Consider the following 19,285-nt stretch of genomic DNA (forward strand, 5'->3'; position numbering starts at 1 on the left):
ACTCTGCACCACCTACAAAAAGTGACCGACAGAGGAGGCCAGGGCTGGAGAATGGACAGTGGTTGAGGGGTTGCTGGATATTCACTGGGCCTGGAGAGGATGTCCGACTATGCACAAAGAGCCTGAACAAAGGCCAAGGCTGGCAAATGGACAGCAGTTGGGGCAGCACTGGACATTCACTCGCACTGGAGAGGATACCTGACTATGCACACAGAGACTGAAGGAAGGCCAAGGCTGGTGAATGGACAGTGGTTGGTGGGCCGCTGGATGTTCACTGGCTCTGAAGAGGATGCCCAAATATGCAAAAAGAGACCGAAGGAAGGCCAAGGCTGGCAAATGGACAGCAGTTGGGGGGATCCTGGACGTTCACTGGATGTCTGACTACACAGAAAGAGACCGAAGGAAACATCAAGGCTGGCATATGGACAGCGGTTGAGGTGCCACCGGATGTTCACTGGTTCTGGAGAGGATGCCCGGCTATACAGAAAGAGACCGAAGGAAGGCCAAGGATGTCGTCGAATGGACAATAGCTGGGGTGCTGGACATTCACTGGCCCAGGTGAGGAAGCCCGACAATGCAGAAAGAGACCAAAGGAAGGCCAAAGCTGGTGAATGGACAGCAGTAGTGGGGCCGCTGAACATTCACTGGCCCTGGAGAGGATGCCAGTCTACATGGAAAGAGACCAAAGGAAGGCCAAGGCTGGGGATTGGACAGTGGTTGGGGGGCCACTAGATGTTCACCTGCCCTGGAGAGGATGCCTGGCTATAGAGAAAGAGACCAATGGAAGGCCAAGGCTCGGGAAAGTACAGCACAGCGGTTGGAGTGCTGCTGGACATTCGCTGGCTCTAGAGAGGATGCCGACTATACAAAGAGACTGAGGAAGGCCAAAGCTGGCAAATGGACTCAGTTTTGGAGGCCAATGGACGTTCAATGGCCCTATAGAGGATGTCCGACTATGCAGAAAAAGACAAAAGGAAGGCTAAGGCTTGCGAATGGACAGTGGCTGGGTGGGTGCTGGACTTTCACTGTCCCTGGAGAGGATGCCTAACTATACACAGAGAGACCGAGGGAGGCCAACACTGGCGAATGGACAGCAGTTGTGGGGCCAATGGATGTTCATTGGCCCTCTAGGGGATGCCTGACTATGCAGAAAAAGGCAAAAGGAAGGCCAAGGCTTGCGAATGGACAGCGGTTGGGGGGCCACTGGACTTTCACTGTCCCTGGAGAGGATGCCCGACTATACACAAAGAGACTGAAGGAAGGCTAACATTGGCGAATGGACAGCAGTTTGGGGGGCCAATGGACATTCAATGGCCCCCTAGAGTATGCCCGTCTATACACAAAGAGACCAAAGGAAGGCCAAGGCTGGCGAATGGACAGCGGTTATAGGGCCTCTGGACATTCACTTACCCTGGAGAGGATGCCTGACTATGCAGACAGAATCCGAAGAAAGGCCAAGGCTGGTAAATGGGCAGAGGTTAGGGGGCCAATGGACTTTCACTGGCCCTGGAGAGGATGCCCAACTGTAGAGTTTTAGATAAAAAAAAGGTAATCCTTTGTTAATTCTGATTCTATTCCCTGCTGTGAACGTCTTTTGTTTTTGAGTTCTCGGTTCCGGGGTTGTGTTGTCATGCGGCCGGTGTGCTGGTCCTTGGCGGCAAGTTGTTGTAACGGATTCACAATAAACCTTGTATCCGGCCCTGTATTTAATTATGCTCGTCCTAACAAATGGCGACGAGAATCCATGCAGAGGAGCATAGGGTCTACAAGAACTTCATGTGGATGTAAGGATTTTCCAGGAGTTTTGATGAGTTCAGCATAGCCTACCGGCTCTGAGGACACTTCTGTAAGGCCAGTTGATTGATTGGCGATAGTGCGGAGGTTAGGCAGAGGTCGCCTATGCTAGGGGTGAGGATTTTCAATTCCCCAAGCTGTACTAGTTGATGCTTCGATTTATTGTGTTTTTACCCTACCTTACCTGGCATATAGGCTGCTACCTACAGTTTTGCTTCATCTTGCAGTTTTGTTCACGATGGCGACGACTACTCAGATTAAGATTGATCCTTTTAATTCTTCTCAGATAACCCTGGATCTTTGGCTTAGTTTATTAGAAGCTAATTCTAGAATACAAAGATGGGCTTTGTTGTTATCTCAGTATGATTATGAATTAGTTCACAAACCTGGGAAGGAAAATGTAATTGCTGATGCCTTAAGCAGATTGCCACTTGATGATGATTTTCATTCTGGTACACCAGCTGAGTATGTTAAATTGGTTGAATTACTTGATTTTGATGACATCTCTTTTCAGGCAGTTAAACATTTCACCAATAAGGATGCTGTATTGTCTCAGTTGAAAAAATTGTTTGAAGCTGGGATGGTCAAGGGAACATAATATGTCACTTCTGGAATATGCCTCTGTAAAAGATGATTTATCTCTCCATAATGGTGTAATATTGTATAGAAATAGGGTTTTGATTCCTGTTGAGTTAAGATGTAAGGTTTTGAACCATTTGCATTGTGGGCATAATGGTATAAATGCTATGAAAGCTGAGGCAAGGAATTGGGTATGGTGGCCAAAGATAGACCAGGACATAGGAGAAGTCACAAAGAATTGTAGCATTTGTTTTAAGAATTTTACAAATCCTCGAGCTCCTACATTGTCTTGGCCTATTGTTGGTAAATCATGGTCTCTACTGCACATAGATTATGCAGGACCAATGGATGGTAAATATTTTTGATAATTGTAGATTCTCATAGTAAATTTTTGGATATTCATTTTTCTAGTTCCACTACGTCAGCTGTTACCATTGGTCATTTGAGGAAGACATTCTGTAATTTTGTATCAGATAATGCTCCAAATTTTGTTTCTCAAGAGATGGAGGAGTTCTTGTGTAAAAATAGTATTAAGCATTTAACACCAGCTCCTTATCATCCATCCTCCAATGGTCTGGCTGAAAGGGCGGTGAGAACATTCAAGGAGGGCCTGGGAAAATTTAAGAAGGGAGATATTCAGACCAGAATTTGTAGATTTTTGTATAACTATAAGACGACTGTGAATTCTTCCACGGGTAAGACCCCAGCAGAAATAATGTTTGGTAGGAATTTCAAAGGTACTGTTGAATCGGTTAAACTGAAAGACAAATCTTTAAGGAAAATGAGGGGTGAAATTTTCCATGAGGAAGGTAAATTGTATAAAGTCAATGATGCTGTGTTTGTTCGTAATTTTGGGAAAGGTTCACCATGGGTGGAAGGAAAGATTGTGGAAGTACTTTGGTTGAGAAATTATAAGGTGGAAGTACAGAGTTTTGGTAATATTATTTGGACAAGACATGCAGATCAGATTATGCATAGATATATGGGTGACTTTAACCAATCCAATAAAGAAGTGTTATCCAATAATTCTAAGTCATCTGTAAATTTGAGTGATTCTAGTGCTTTCATTTCAGACACTAATGTACCATGTGATAATAGTGGGGCTGAAGAACCCATAGAAGTAACTGTAAATAATGATAGTGAATGTTCAGTACAACCGCCAATGTTAAGGCGATCCAGTCGAATAAGTAAACCTCCAGATCGACTTGATTTATAAATATATACAAATATGCTGTATTTATCATGTTTTGTTTTCATGTTTGTAACATATTTTGGAAGAAGTATTGATTTATTTAATTGTCTGATGTTTTAAATTGGAATATTGTTGCTTTTCTAGGGATAAGGGATGTAGAGTTTTAGATAAAAAAAAGGTAATCCTTTGTTAATTCTGATTCTATTCCCTGCTGTGAACGTCTTTTGTTTTTGAGTTCTCGGTTCTGGGGTTGTGTTGTCATGCGGCCGGTGTGCTGGTCCTTGGCGGCAAGTTGTTGTAACGGATTCACAATAAACCTTGTATCCGGCCCTGTATTTGATTATGCTCGTCCTAACACCAACCATACACAAAGAGACCAAAGGTAGGCCAAGGCTGGCGAATGAACAGTGGTTGGGGGCCACTGGACGTTCACTGGTCCGGGAGAGGATGCCTGAATATACAGGAAGAGACTGAAGGAAGGCCAAGGCTGGAGAATTTACAGCGGTTGGGGGACCGCTGTACATTCACTGGCCCTAGAGAGGATACCGGACTACACACAAAGAGACCGAAGGAAGGCCAACACTGGCGAGTGGACAGCAGTTGGGGCCAGTGAATGTTCAATGGCCTTGTAGAGAATGCCCGACTATACACAAAGAGACTGAAGGAAGGCCAAGGCTGGTGAATGGACAGCGGTTGGAGGGCTGCTGGACATTCACTGGCCCTGCAGAGAATGCCCAACGATGCAGACAGAGTCCGAAGGAAAGCCAAGGCTGGCAAATGGACAGAGGCTGGGGGGGCCAATGGACATTCACTGCCCCTGCAGAGGATGCCCGACTGTGCAGAAAGAGACTGAAGGAAGGCCAAGGCTGGCGAATGGACAGTGGTTGGGTGGCAGCTCCACGTTTACTGACCCTAGAGATGACTATGCAGAAACAGACCGAGGAAGCCCAAGGCTGGTGAATAGACAGCGTTTGGGGGCTGTGGACGTTCACTGGCCCTGGAGAGGACGCCCAACTAAACAGAAAGAGACCGAAGGAAGGTTAAGGATGGCGAATGGACGGTGGTTTGGGGCCACTGGATGTTCACTGGCTCTAGGGAGGATGCCTGACTATACACAAAGAGACCGAAGGAAGGCCAGGGCTGGCGAATGAACAGTGGTTGGGGCTGCCGGTCATTCACTGGTCCTGGAGAGAATGCCTGAATATACAGAAAGAGACTGAAGTAAGGCCAAGCTGGAGAATTTACAGCGGTTGGGGGCCGCAGTACGTTCACTGGCCCTCGAGAGGATGCCCGACTCTGCACCACCAACAAAAAGTGACTGCCAGAGGAGGCCAAGGCTGTGAATGGAAAGCAGTTGGGTGCTGCTGTTAGTACACTGGCCCTGGAAAGGATGTCCGACTCCACAACACCTACAAAAAGCAATCGCTGAAGGAGGCCTAGGCTGGCGAATGGACAGCGATTGGGGGTCCACTGGAAGTTCACTGGCCCTGGAGAGGATGCCCAACTCTGCGCCACCTACAAAATACGACCGCCAGAGGAGGCCAAGGCTGGTGAAAGGAAAGCGGTTGTGGCACCACTGGACGTTCTCTGGCCCTGGGGAGGATGCCCGACTCCACACTACCTACAAAACGTGACCGCTAGAGGGGGTAAGGCGGGCGAATGGAAAGCAGTTAGGGGACCTCTGGATGTTCACTGAATTTGGAGAGGATGCCAGACTATACACAAAGAGACCGAAGGAAGGCCAAGGCTGGCGAAACAGCAGCCGCTGGGGGGCCGCTGGACGTTCACTGGCCCTTGAGAGGATGCCCGACTCTGCACCACCTACAAAAAGTGACCAATGGAGGAGGCCAATGCTGGTGAATGGAAAACGGTTGGGGGGCCGCTGTACGTTCACTGATGCTGGAAAGGATGCCCAACTCTGCACCACCATTGGCTCCCAGTAAAAGCTAGAATAGAATATAAAATACTACTTACAGTCTTTAAAGCACTAAAATATGATGAACCAACATTTCTGAGAAACTGCTCAAGCTTCTTTAGACCCAAAATGAATATTGTAAATAGACATGCAAGTGAAGCATATAGGCTATTTGAACCTGGAACAAATTGTAAGTCAGGCGAAAGAGCATTTGTAGTACACTGCGCACCAAGACTATACAACAAAATACTGCCTGAAGTGAAGAGCATACAAGAAAAATACAAATTTAAAAGGAACTAAAGACTCTCCTGTTCTGCAGGAACTACAATATTGGCGAGAAAACACTGAGAGACGATTATAAAATATAAGAAGCACCTTATTTTGAAAACGTACATGGGCCCGCCAGAGAGGGAATTATCCCTGTGGAGGGCTGTACATAAAACCAAACAAAGTGAAACAAAGTGAAGCGTATACATACATACATACAGTACATTATATATATATATATATATATATATATATATATATATATATATATATATATATATATATATATATATATATATATATATATATATATATATATATATATATATATAGAGAGAGAGAGAGAGAGAGATATATATATATATATATATATATATATATATATATATATATATATATATATATATATATATATATAGAGAGAGAGAGAGAGAGAGAGAGAGAGAGAGAGGAGCCGTTACAGAGGTTTCGACACCCGAGACTCGTAGAGCAACATCTTTGCCGACCGGTAAAAAGAAAAATCGGCGAATGATCGCAGGTAAATGGCTTAATTATTCGTTAACTGGCCTTAGCCTATTGTTCGTTAAATCTATCGTCAGTGTTTTCAGATTTGGTGCCAATTGGATCAGTATACCGGCTTAACTCCTATGATTAGGCCTAGCCTACGGTGGTCTATTCAGGCTACCCTGATTAGGCTTAGTATCCTATCTAAGCTGTCTATTCAGGATAAGGTGTCTAGGCTATTTAAGTTAGGCTGTCTGTTCAGGTGAGGCTGTCAGTTCATGCTAAGGTGTCTATCAAGTGAGGCTGTCTATTCAGGGTAGGCTGTCTGTTCCGACTAAGGTGTTGGTAATCCTATAGTTTAGCGGTCCAAATTCACTGCCCCCTTGTGTGTGTGTGTGTGTGTTCAAGTTTTCTTTAATATTTTAAATTTATTCTTTCTACAGATAAGCAAGCAGAAGTATATATGCAAAAAAATTAACAGTTTATCTGCATACAGAATTAGAGATTTACGGTTTTAAAATCCATGGGTCCTTATCCCCCAAGACACTTTTTCGTTTATTTACGTTCCCCCTTTGTTCCCTTTGCTTTTTTTAGTCTCTGCTTCTGTAAGCAGATAAACTGCTAATTTTTTCATTGTTTTCCATGATTCAATAAATATTTGATAAATCATATTTTGCAGTTTTAACAGTATCACAAGCAGAATTTTATCAAAGTTGACTTGAATTTACCAAAAATTAACAAATATAACTTCATCCTACCATTCGGGTTGATGTAAATATTTTTAGCGTGTGCATTTTACAATAATCTATGTATTTCAATGTTAGTATTTTTCTGTAGTTACCCATATAAGTTTTTCTCAGTATACAGGCAGTCCCCGGTTTACAACGGAGGTTCCGTTTTTACGCCGCGTCGTAAACAGAAAATTGTTGTAAACCGAAAAATCGTCGAAAATCGTCAGAAATCCTAAGAAAACCTTACTTTTAATGCTTTGGGTGTATTGAAAATGATTCAAACTGCATTTTTATTGAGTTTTTCATCAAAAAACCTCCAAATTTTGATTATTCTGCCATTTTGGAGCATATTTCTTCCGTTGGATCGGCGTACAAAGTGTTGTAACCCCGGAACATGTGTCGTAAACCAGGAAATCATTTCTGATGAATATATTTGAAAAGCGTCTTAACCTCGGAACGTCATAAGCCGGACCCGTTGTAAACCAGGGATTGCCTGTATATCTATTTTTTATTATCCTTGATTTTATAAGCCGTCTAATACCAGCATTTTCATCTTTTATTCCTGCTTTGTGGGCTTACCAAATCCCAGCAACATAGTCATTAATCAAAATTACAGCAGTGTCCCTTTCCTTTTTTGAATGTGCTTCAAAATTCAATTTCAAAATTTTCAATAAAATTTTTGTCTTCTTCTTCTTCTTGTTTCGACCTTGTTAATCCCATTGTATAGCAGGGTCGGCTGCTCGAGTCAACTTTCTCCATCTACTTCTGTTCCTTGCATCTTCTTTTCCCAGTCCTACCTCACCCATATCCCACCTGACCACAACCATCCACCTGATCCGCTGATGCCCCACACTCCTCCTCCCCATCACTGGCATGTTCTTAGCTCTCTTGATTGGTTCCACCCCTTCTTAATACATGGCCATACTATCTCAGACGAGCTTCCTTAGCCTTCTCCTTTACATTACATATACCACACATTCTTATATTTTGACTCTCCCTCTTTTCCAGCAGTGATATTCCAGCAGCCCGTCTCACCATCCTCATCTCGGTTCTTTCCAGCAGTCTCTCCTTTTTCTCTGAAGTGCCCAAGTTTCTGCCCCGTATAATAGTATGGCCCTGATAACTATCTTATAAATTTTGATTTTGAACCTTAATGGCATTTTTGTTCCTACACGATATACAAACCATTGGTCCTTTACATTAGGAATTACTTACAGCAAAGCTGGAAATGGCTGTTAAACTCTTGGAAAAGGTGTTTAGGCAGTAACTACCGCCTGATAGGCAGGAATACCGGCCTGCGTGGATGTAAACATTCCGGTTTGCTTTCGGCCGTCATGCATTGCAGACGTGTTTTTGGAGCTCTTTGCCTGACTGTCGTCAAGCTCTTTTTTCCCGTTGGGATCTTTTTATCTTTTTGTGTATATACTGTGTGTATTTGATATATGTTAATATACAAACCCATGATTTTTGATAGCCTTGTGTAGGCCGTCATCCCCCAGCGTGTGTGTCTTGGGGTCGGCGGCCAGGGGCGTAACAAGTTTGCTCCCCTTTTATTGGACCTCATGACCTCTGCTTGTGCAAGGGTGTGACTTTATCACTATTCTGACTTGTGCTTAGCGTTGCTCTTCGCCACCTCCCTGTGGACGAGTTTACTGGGAGGAAGGTTGCTGGGCGTTGTTGGAAGTTTTTTCACTTCTGACAGCGCTTTTGGTAGCTGCCCCCTTCGTCCTCGTTTCTCTCTCCCAGCAAACTTTCCCTTCTTGCTGTCTCTCCTTTGCCCTCTTTGGTCGCTCATCGGGCGAAGATCGTTGGGGGAGGGGAGGAAGGGCGGCCTCTTCTTAAGGGCCTCCTCTCACTTCTTAGGGCAGTTCCCCTCAGAGCGAGAGGAGTCTCCCTCTTCTAATCATCGTTGCTTTTTTCATCAGGTTGACAGTGAGCATCGTAGGTGCAGCAGTAGATGACTGGATATCTCACTGTTGGATATCTTATCCTTGAGGAGCTTCCCTGTGACACTTAGACAGAGGTTACTCTGGGAACGACCACAGTACCTTGGTGGTGATGGCATAGGTCCATATCGATGTCTACGATTTTTGTGTATCTGTGGTCCTGTTTACTCCTGCTGCATTTCCTGTCCTGATTGTTCCTGTTGCCCTGAATTTCTATATTCAGACTACGAAATTCAAAATGGAAACAACCCACTCAGTTCTGTCGTCCATCCATCAAGGGGATTGGATGGCAACCATAGACATGCAGGATGCATATTTCCATGATCCAGTTCACCCGGAGGCCAGGAAATATCTACGGTTTGTGTTCCAGGACAAGGTCTTCCAATTTCAAGTGGTGTACTTCGGACTTTGACAGCCCTCAAGTTTTCACCTGAGTCCTCGTCCCAATGGCAAAATGGCTACATCTCATGGGGATCAACATCTGCCTCTATTCAGACGATTGGCCCCTATGCTCCCCTCAAGTTGCACGGAGGACCTAAAAAAGACTTGTGTTAGCCCAAGAATTAGGCTTACTGATAAACCTAGACAAATCCCAATTAGTCCCGAGTCAATCAATTTTTTATTTGGGAATGAAGATCAACTATCGGGATTTTCGGGCTTTTCTGTCCGACAAGAGAATAAAAGCCTGCATTCGCAGAAATTCCTCTCTCCCATCATGCTCGGCCAATGAATGGATGAGTTTACTGGGAACTCTCTCATCCATAGAAAAGGGAGACTTCACACGAGAGTACTACAATTCTTTTTGAAAGCCAGTTGGCAGAGGAAGTTTCTCTCGGACTCGTTTGTTTTCCCAATCACCCCCCCGAGATCAAAGAGGACCTTCGATGGTGGCTTGTAACAGGAAGGTTTGCAGAAGGGAAATCGCCACACCCTCTGAACCCCAAACTCACATTATACTTAGATGCATCGGACCTGAGTTGGGGGCTCTCCTAGAACTTCATATCAACGTGAAGGAGCTGAAGGCAGTACACTTAGCTCTTCAATATTTCTCAATAGCGACTTCCAAATCCACAGTCATAATCCACTCGGACAACATGTCAGCTTTGGTTTACAAAAAGAATCGGAGGGACACACTCCTTTTCACTGTATCAAGCGACCAAAGGTCTCATTATCTTGGCACAGGGAAATCAAACCAAGATTGTTACCCGCTTTATACAGGGCAAACTCAATGTCATAGCGGACGAATTAAGTCGTTGCAAACAGGCCCTACCCACGGAATGGACACTGAATCCGCAGGTATGCACCGACCTGTGGAAACGGTGGGAAAGCCATCGATAGATCTATTTGCAATGTCGAGGAATCACCGACTCCCTTTGTATTGCTCCCCAGCCCTGGACCCCCTCGCGTGGGCAATGGATGCGATGCTCCAGGACTGGTCGAACCTGGATGTATACGCCTTCCCACCATTCAGTATGGTGAGAGATGTAATCAATAAATTCCTTTTCCACGACAACGTGTCGATGACCCTGGTAGCTCACTTCTGGCCACAGAAAGAGTGGTTTCCAGATCTCCTCAGTCTCCTAGTAGACTTCCCAAGATTGCTTCCACAGCGACGAAATCTACTCAAGCAACCGCACTTTCACCGGTTCCATCTGGGTCTATCCACTCTCGCTCTGACAGGCTTCAGACTGTCGGGAAACTTGTCAGAGCGAAAGGCTTTTCGAGATCAGCTACAGAAGCAATTGCCAGATGTAGACGTCAGTCTTCCTCCAATGTCTACCAGAATAAATGGACAACATTCCACAGCTGGTGCAGAAGACACAAGATATCATCATCTTCTACCTCTGTAGTGCAAATAGCAGACTTCTTGCTATTTTTAAGGTCTTCACAAGGATTGGCTACGTCCACGATCAAAGGCTACAGAGCAATGCTCAACTCCGTTTTCAGACATAGAGGTCTGGATCTATCTACTGATAAAGACATCAGTGACCTTATCAAGTCACTAGAGACTGCAAAGCAAGAGAAGTCAGATTCCATATCCTGGAATCTAGATGTTGTTTTAAAATGGCTCTCAGGTCCGCTGTTTGAACCTCTTCGATCCACATCACTCAGGGATCTTACAAGAAAAACACTATTTCTTGTTGCTCTAGCTACTGCCAAGAGAATTAGTGAGTTACAGGCCCTGAGCAAGAAGGTAGGATTCTCGCAGGGAGACGCAGTCTGTTGCTTTACTTAGGGGTTCCTAGCGAAGAATGAAACGCCGTCCTTTCCCTGGCCCTGTTCATTCACAATCAAAGTCTTAACGGACATTCTAGGTCCTACGGACCAAGAGAGAGCTCTTTGTCCGGTAAGAGCACTTAATTATTACAGTATTTAGAAAGAACTAAGAATATCAGAGGCATGTTCCCTAACTTCTGGTGTTCAGTTAAGGATCCAATACGTCCTTTGTCCAAGAACATATTGGCGTTCTTCTTGAGAGACGTGATTTCTGAGTCGCACATTAAGATTCAAGAAGAAGACTTGCCAATTTGCACGGTTAAAGCCCACGAAATTAGGGCAGTAGCGACTTCGATTTCCTTCAAGAGGAATTTATCTCTATCTTCTATTTTACCATCCACTTTCTGGAGGTGCAAATCAGTGTTTGCAAATTTTTATCTATGTGACATTGAAACTGTTTACGAGAACTGCAGTACCCTTGGCCCATTATCTGTGGTTGGCATGGTATTGGGGGAAGAAGGGTAGGGGGTACCCTTACACTCCTCTATCTACTCGCCTTGAATTAAGTTGTCGAGTTTCGGGAAGTTGGGGGTACTGAGTACCTGAAGCACCCATCATTCGTTGTGTCGTGCTATGAATGGGTTATGGTATCTGATCTGTTTTATGGTGTACTGTATGTGTAACGTGTGTTTTATGGTTTTAGTTGGTACTGCGCCCAGGGCAAGGCCTTTTGTGTTTTGTATGCTTTGGCAGCCATCTGACTACTCCTTGGCTGCAAAGCCCCACTAATGTAGAGGTGCCTCTGGCTTCACTGCCACACCACTATGGTCGAGATGAGCCACATCAGAGGCTGTATTTTCCTGCTGGAGCTCTCTCGCCAGGTAGGTTACAACTAACATTCTCAATGTTAACTACTTACTATTTTAAAATTCATCTCCATTCATGAGTGTTTTTTGAAGTAGTACGTGCCTGTGCATCCCACCTCCTGTCAATGTGGGATTCAGCTATGTAGTTACTTGGCAAGTTACTTATATAAAAATGACATATTTATAATAAAATAAAGTTTTGTACAGTAAACCCCGTATTCAAGGCGTTCTCATGATTCATGGACTCACACATTCACGGGTTTCTCTGTGGAACATATCTAGCCATTATTCGTGGAAAATTCGCCCATTCATGTATTTTTCACTGAGAAATATTCACTAATTACTGTGTTTTCATATACTGTAATGTTCATGAATAAATGCACTTTTTGTGATAAAACTATTAAAATACTCAGGTATATGCATTTTTACAGGGTTTTTCTATGTTTAAACTATCAAAATGGCAGTTCTAAGTGTTTTTAGAGGGGTTTTAAGTATTCGCGGATTTTAGCTATTTGCGGGGGGGTGTGAGATGCATCCCCCGCAAATATGGGTGGTTCACTGTATATACTTACCAAGTAACTACATGATCATAGCCATCCCTCCTCCCCTCTCATAGGCATAGGGCATAAACGAATTGGGCTTGTTAGTAGCGTTGTACCTATCCTTCCCCGAAAGTGGGCGGGTCGAGTTACCTACACCAAAATATTGGAACGTTACTGCGAATTTTCAAATTTAAGCTACCGATAAATGAAACGTAATAGCTATGTAGTTACTTGGTAAGCATATATAAAACTTTATTTTATTATAAAAATGTCATTTTGTTGATTTATGTTTTTCTTTTCTAAAAACTGATTTTTTCATTATGTATTTCTCATTACGTTCTGCTACTTTCAAATGAACACCATGTATACTTCGGAAGCTTGAATTTCAAGTCAGTGACCCCTGTGGTGGGCTTGTTCCATATGAATAGGGTTCATATTCTGAATGATGATAATAAAAAGATGTTTAAAAGTATTGTGGCTAGATGAGGAGCTAATTTGACTGATAAATAATTTCATACATTATATGGCATACTTCTGTCCACATTCTCTCTCCCATCTTACTTTCTACCCTCTTCCAACAATTCTTTAAGAGCTGAATGACTTCAGAGGTCCCAGCACTTGGCCTGTATTTTGAACTTTATGATTCACTTCTCTGAAATTGCACATTGAGTTGACACTGTCAGCGGCTAGTGTTGAGCCTACTTGTTGGCACCAAGTCAAACTCACGCCAGGCTGAGGCATGAGCACGGGGAGGACTGCATGCTGATAGTATGGGATTCATTTTTGGCATTTCTAGTCTTCTCTGGGTGTTGTAAACTCTTAAGTGGTTGTATGGTAATAATACAAGTTAAAAAATTGATTGTCAAAGTGTGAACATTCCTTTTTAAACTTTATTTGGTCATGTGGATTTATATTCATATTTTATGGGGTCACTTAAATTGCTTTGAATACAAAAGTAACATCTTCCTTATTGTTTCCATTTAACAGATAAAATGTCACACCCACTGTCTGTGATTTGTGCACCGCAGAAATGTTTACAAGAGGCTGCAGGAGATGGTGATAATGATGACCTTCACAACTATGAATAGAAGATACTAAATAGTGACATTGAGAGTGAGCAGCATGTAAAGAGGGTGAAAAATGAACATGAGATTTATGATGGTACGTAGTTGCAGTTTTAATATCTATAGCACCTGTAGGGCCATGGGGGTTAGTGCCATCAGTGACCTCATGTGGTACCCTTGGCAGTGTCCCTTTGGCCCCTAGCTGCAACCCCTTTCATTGCTTTTATTGTACGTCTGTTCACATTATCTCTCTTCAGCCATACTCCACCCTCTTCTAACAATTGTTTTATAGCGCTGTAGGGGCTTTTTCTTTCACACAATTAGTGCAGGATAATGGGAACAGATTCAGGGGTTAAAGAAACTCTTATCCACCTATCCTAATCTATTAACCTTAATATTACAACAACCATCAAAAAGAACCTTAACCTAATTTATCACTCTTAATACTACAGCGACCATCAAAAGAACCTTGACCTAATTCATCAATCTTAATCTACAACGACCATCAAAAAGAACCTTGACCTAATTCATCAATCTTGATCTACAATGACCATCAAAAGAACCTTGATCTGATTCATCAGTCCTAATCTACAAGGACCTGTGTTGGTTTTCAAAGAATCAATTAAGTCTTGCTGTCAATAATCAGGAAAGCCAATGTTATATTCTTTACTTTCATAGTTTTTCATTGTCATCATCAACCTCTTCAGTAACCTTGTCACTTCCTTAATTCACCTCAAACTTCTCAGTCTTACTCTTTTTCTGTCTCCCTCTTTGAGGTGATTTTTCCTTTCTGCATTCTCTGGTTTCTGTTTCTTCTGTCTAAGTATTACACTTCCTTGCAGAAACTGAAACCGAGTATAAAAGAACTGTTTATGACCAACTCAACAGCGACCTGACCAAGTGCTTTTGTTTTTCCAATCTGGCAGTTTTGCGTTCTCTCCCTTTGTTCTCACTCCTTTGCCTTATCCCATTCTCTATTTGCAACTGTTCTTTTAATTGTCTCCTTCTTCTGAGTAATTTTGTGCTTTTTTAGACTTCTTGCTCTCAGGGTCAGGTAAAGGGGAGCCCCTCAGTCTACCCTAACACACTCAAGCAAACTGCAAGTAAAAAAAAAGAAAAACAGCATGAATAATCAGACAATCATATACTGACAAGTGCACAAAATAAATATAATAACATAACGTTAAAATGGTAAAAACAAAAATTCAGTCTCACAAACCCAAACTTCTAAATGCCACTACAGCGCAACTATGAGGTTTTCTTCATGTTACTCCTTGAAAACCTCTTTACTCTCAGTTTCCCTTTCAGTGCTGAATGGCCTCATAGGTCCCAGTGCCTGGCTTTTGGCCAAAGTTTTATATTCCATTCCTATAGCACCCTAAGGTATCTGTTTATTGTATCATGACTTTGCAGTATATAGGTCCTTTTAATCTTGACATATTTATATTAACTCACCTTTACAAAGCATATGAATGAGGAGCTCCACAGGTTTGTGTGTAAGTAGTCAGCTTCTATTTACTAATACATACACTGCACAATATTATGCTATCCTTATGTGATACATGAGGGCTGCTGCCCATAAATTTGTATGTACAGGTAGATCCCACATCAACCTTTCTCCCTCTCTCACTCTCTCTCTCCCCCTCAGGTTAGATGACTGGCTTAGTGACTGGGTGACAGGTCAGCGGTTCACTGTAATAACCCCAACTTAATGGACTTCTGTACTTATCAGCTACTTTAATGTTATTATGTTTTGCTGTGCTACCAATTTAGATGTAATTTTAGATAACTCTCTTAATGTATGTTAGGAACTGTGTGGAATTGCTGTTAGCTGTAAGATAGCCAGAAAATATTCAAATGAAGGCTATAATAGACACTACCCTACTTATGAACTTTAGATAGCCAGAAAATATTCAAATGAAGGTTATAATAGACACTACCCTACTTATGAACTTTCAGAGATACAAACGGATAGGGTCACAAGTTAAAATTGTGTTCAGAGCACTCCCTTTTGGCACCCATAAAATCAAATTTTGCTCTGAGTGCCTATTCTGCCAGCAAAAATTTTTACAAAGAACAGAGAAACAGGAAGAAAAAGAACCTGTTCTGTTAACCCCTTCCCTGATTGTCCCTAATATTCTCGTGATTAACTATCATGTATTCTTCGTACAATCACATGAATATTTGTTCATACTGTTACATTGTTCCTACTTACTTCTATCTTTACAGTTTAACTCTGTGATGAATACCAATTTTCTGAAAATCAAAGTTTGAAAATTTATATCTCGGACATGTCGATTTTAAAGAGATAAAAGCTTTTACAGTGTTTTGGTAAGTATAATGAAACATCATTTTATCATAAAAATGTCATTTTTCTATATAATTTTTTAAAATCATGCAGTATTATAAGGAATTATAAATACCTTGTGGTAGGGGTGTGAGAATACTACCACCGTAGTTCCTGCGTGTTGTAAAAGGTGACTAAAAGGACAGCTGCAGCCTTGCAGCCTTACTTTTTAGTAAAAGGCTAGGCCCACTGCTGATAACTGTGGAAACTGCTGCCTTGCAGTCTTACATTTTAGTAAAAGGTTAGGCCCACTGCCAATAACTGTAGAAGCTGCTGCCTTGCAGGTGGACTTTTTAGTCAAATGCAAGGCCCACAGCCAATAACTGCGGTTGATGACAGCAAGGGCATGCAGTCGTAAAAACCCCTTTGCCAAACAATGAACCATGCCTGATATTGTAAGACACATGAATGTGGCTAGGGCGTCCTCTGTAAGTGACATGCGTCAGAATCCCCTACTGGTGTGATAAATGGGTGAGGGGTGCCGCAGGGTTCACGACTGTGGCCAAAGAAGTTAGTGAAAGAGTGGAAGATTAGAGCAGGTACGTGGAACATTGGTACTCTAACAGGAAGACTGAGGGAGATAGTAGGTGTGATGGAGAGGAGGAGGATAGATTTCTTGTGTGCGCAGGAGACTTGGTGGAAAGGGTGGAACAGGAAATGAGTATAAGCTGTATTACAGCGGGTCATGAGAGGTAAGAAATGGAGTTGGAATTATGGTAAGTAACAGCTGGAAGGAAAAAGTGGTAGAAGTAAAGAGAGCAAATGATACGCTTTTAAAGATTCCAATAATAATAGGGGATAAAGTAGTAAATATAATATCAGCATACGCTCCTCAGATGGGTGCCAAGAGCAAGGGAAAGAATTATTTAGACGAGTTTGAGGATGTCATTAGAACAGTGAGGGAGGAGGAGAAACTAATAATAGGAGCTGATATGAATGGCATGGTGGGAAAGAGAAGAGATAGTTATCAGGAGGTACACGGAGGCCGTGGGTTTGGAATTAGAAATGAAGATGGGGATTATATATTGGAGATGGCTAAGAGTTTTGAATTGGCGTGTATGAACACATGGTTTCAGAGGTTGGATAAATACTTGATAATGTATGAAAGTGGAGGAGTGCAAAACCAAGTAGAACATCCTGGTTAGAGGAGCAGACAAAAGCAATGTGATGAACTGCAAAGTGATCTTGGGAGAAGCATGTGTTAAACAACATAGGTTGGTGGTGATGGATTTGGAAATGAGAGGGAGGAAACCCAAAAAGAGAAAAAGGAGATCAAGAATTAAAATTTGGGAACTTAAAGGAGAAAAGGGGGAGCAATTTAGGAGGACTGTGAAAGAGAGATGGCAGGAAAGGGGGAACATGCAAGTTGGACAGGGTAACAGAGTTGAAAATATGTGGGCAGACATGAGAGAAATATGTTTGGGGGAAGCAGAGGAACTGGTGGGGAGAACCAGCGGTTATGGAGTGTCGAGAGGAGAAAAGTGGTGGTGGAATGGAGAGGTGCAAGAATCAATTAAAAGAAAATCAAAAGCATTTAAGGACTGGAAAGTAAGGCATGCACAGGGTGCAGAGGAATGGTACAGAGAAGAGGAAAGAGATGTGATAAGGAGGGTAGGTATGGCAATAGGAAGGGCAGCAGAGCAGTTGAATGAAAGACTAGGAACAAGAGAAGGAGAAAAGGATATCTATAAGATTTCAAACTTGAGGAAAAGGCAGAGACAGGATTTGGGTATTGGGTGTCATCAAGAACAGAGATGGAAATATCCTGTACTGTATAGGGATGAAGACAATAAGGAGAGATGGAGAGAGTATTTTGAACAACTTTTAAATACTGAAAATGAGAGAGAGGAGATGGGGTAAGCACAGTGGGTGGAGGGACCAGTGATGGAGATAAAGGATAGAGAAGTGAAGAGGGCATTAGGTAAAATGAAGAATGGTAAAGCACCAGGTCCATCAGAGTTCCAAATTGAAATGATCAATTACTAGGTACAGAGGGGGAGAAATGGATGCAGGATTTATTAAGAGCTATATGGGAAGAGGAAGAAATGCCATGGGACTGGGAGGAGATTCTGATGGTATATATAGATAAGCATTAAGCTACAAACGTCCTTTAATGTTGGCCGTGTGGGTAAAGGCGTCACTGTAGTCCTGAGTTCTTGTCTTTCGTTGGTTCGAGCCCACGGGACGATGAACTTATTATCAACTCAAAAAATTCCCCTTCAGTAACATATTTGAAAATATATTATTTCGAGGTAGAGCGAATTGGATATTAAAGGCGTTTGTAGCTTAATGCTTGTATATGAATCACGGTGATGTGATAAAATTTCATTCATATATATATATATATATATATATATATATATATATATATATATATATATATATATATATATATATATATATATATATATATATATATATATATATATATATATATATATATATATATATATATATATATATATATATATATATATATATATATATATATATATATATATATATATATATATATATACACAAGCAGAAGGGAGATGTCACGAAGTGTGGTAAGTACAGAGGAATTAAACTAACAGAGCATAGATTGAGTTTTAGAGTGGATCCTGGATGAGAGATTAAGAGAAATTTTAAAGATTGGGAAACAGCAGTATGGATTCGTGAGAAGAAGAGGACGTTGGATGCCATCTTCATATTAAGACAGCCACAGGAAAAGAGGCTGGAGAGAAACCAGGCGCTTTGTTGTGCATTTATAGACCTGGAGAAAGCATATGATAGAATTCCAAGAGAAGTGATGTTTTGGTGTTTGAGGAAGAGGAAAGCCCCAGAAAAGTTGGTTAGGCTGGTCGATATCATATACTGTATCAGAGAGCGAGCACAAAAGTAATAACAGCAGTTGGGGAAACAGAAAACTTTGAAGTTAGTGTTGGATTACACCAGGGGTCAGCATTAAGCCCATTTTTGTTTGTGCTGGTCATGGATGTGTTGAGTAAAGAGACTAGGAATGAAGTGCTGTGGGAGTTGTTGTACGCTGATGATCTGGTGATTACTGCTGAAGATGAGGGGGACCCACAGAGAAGGGTTGGGGAATGGCAGGAGTTTTTAGAGAGGGGTGGCTCAAAGGTGAATGTGAATAAAATAGAGGTTTTAGTGAGCAGTAGGAAGATATAGACAATAGTAATACAAGAAAGAAGAGGCTCGATTATAAAATAGGTGGAAAAGATTAAATACTTAGGATCTACTTTAAGCCAAGAGGGAGGATGTGAGGCTGAGGTGGACAGTAGGATAAAAGTGGCGTGGGGGAAGTGGAGGGATGTAGCTGGA

General features: G+C 42.1%; 1 protein-coding gene and 1 long non-coding RNA gene across 4 annotated transcripts; both read left to right on the forward strand.

Annotated features, from left to right (window-relative positions):
• The first annotated feature begins 6,170 nt into the window (after nt 1-6,170).
• On the forward strand, nt 6,171-17,239 carry LOC136843804 (uncharacterized). 3 transcript variants are annotated; one of them, XR_010854687.1, is made up of 4 exons: nt 6,225-6,285; nt 7,991-8,090; nt 13,541-13,714; nt 15,847-16,458. It is a non-coding gene; the product is annotated as an uncharacterized lncRNA (long non-coding RNA). The 3 variants fall into 3 exon arrangements; XR_010854685.1 differs by lacking the exon at nt 15,847-16,458 and adding an exon at nt 15,266-15,822; XR_010854686.1 differs by lacking the exon at nt 7,991-8,090 and having other exon boundaries at nt 6,171-6,285; nt 15,266-17,239.
• Nucleotides 17,240-17,323: 84 nt separating this feature from the next.
• On the forward strand, nt 17,324-17,824 carry LOC136844162 (uncharacterized). Its single transcript, XM_067113179.1, has one exon. It carries the CDS (start codon nt 17,324-17,326, stop codon nt 17,822-17,824), a length of 501 nt encoding a protein of 166 aa, XP_066969280.1.
• Nucleotides 17,825-19,285: the final 1,461 nt, after the last annotated feature.

Source organism: Macrobrachium rosenbergii, chromosome 12 (assembly GCF_040412425.1).
Source record: "Macrobrachium rosenbergii isolate ZJJX-2024 chromosome 12, ASM4041242v1, whole genome shotgun sequence".
Taxonomy (NCBI): domain Eukaryota; kingdom Metazoa; phylum Arthropoda; class Malacostraca; order Decapoda; family Palaemonidae; genus Macrobrachium; species Macrobrachium rosenbergii.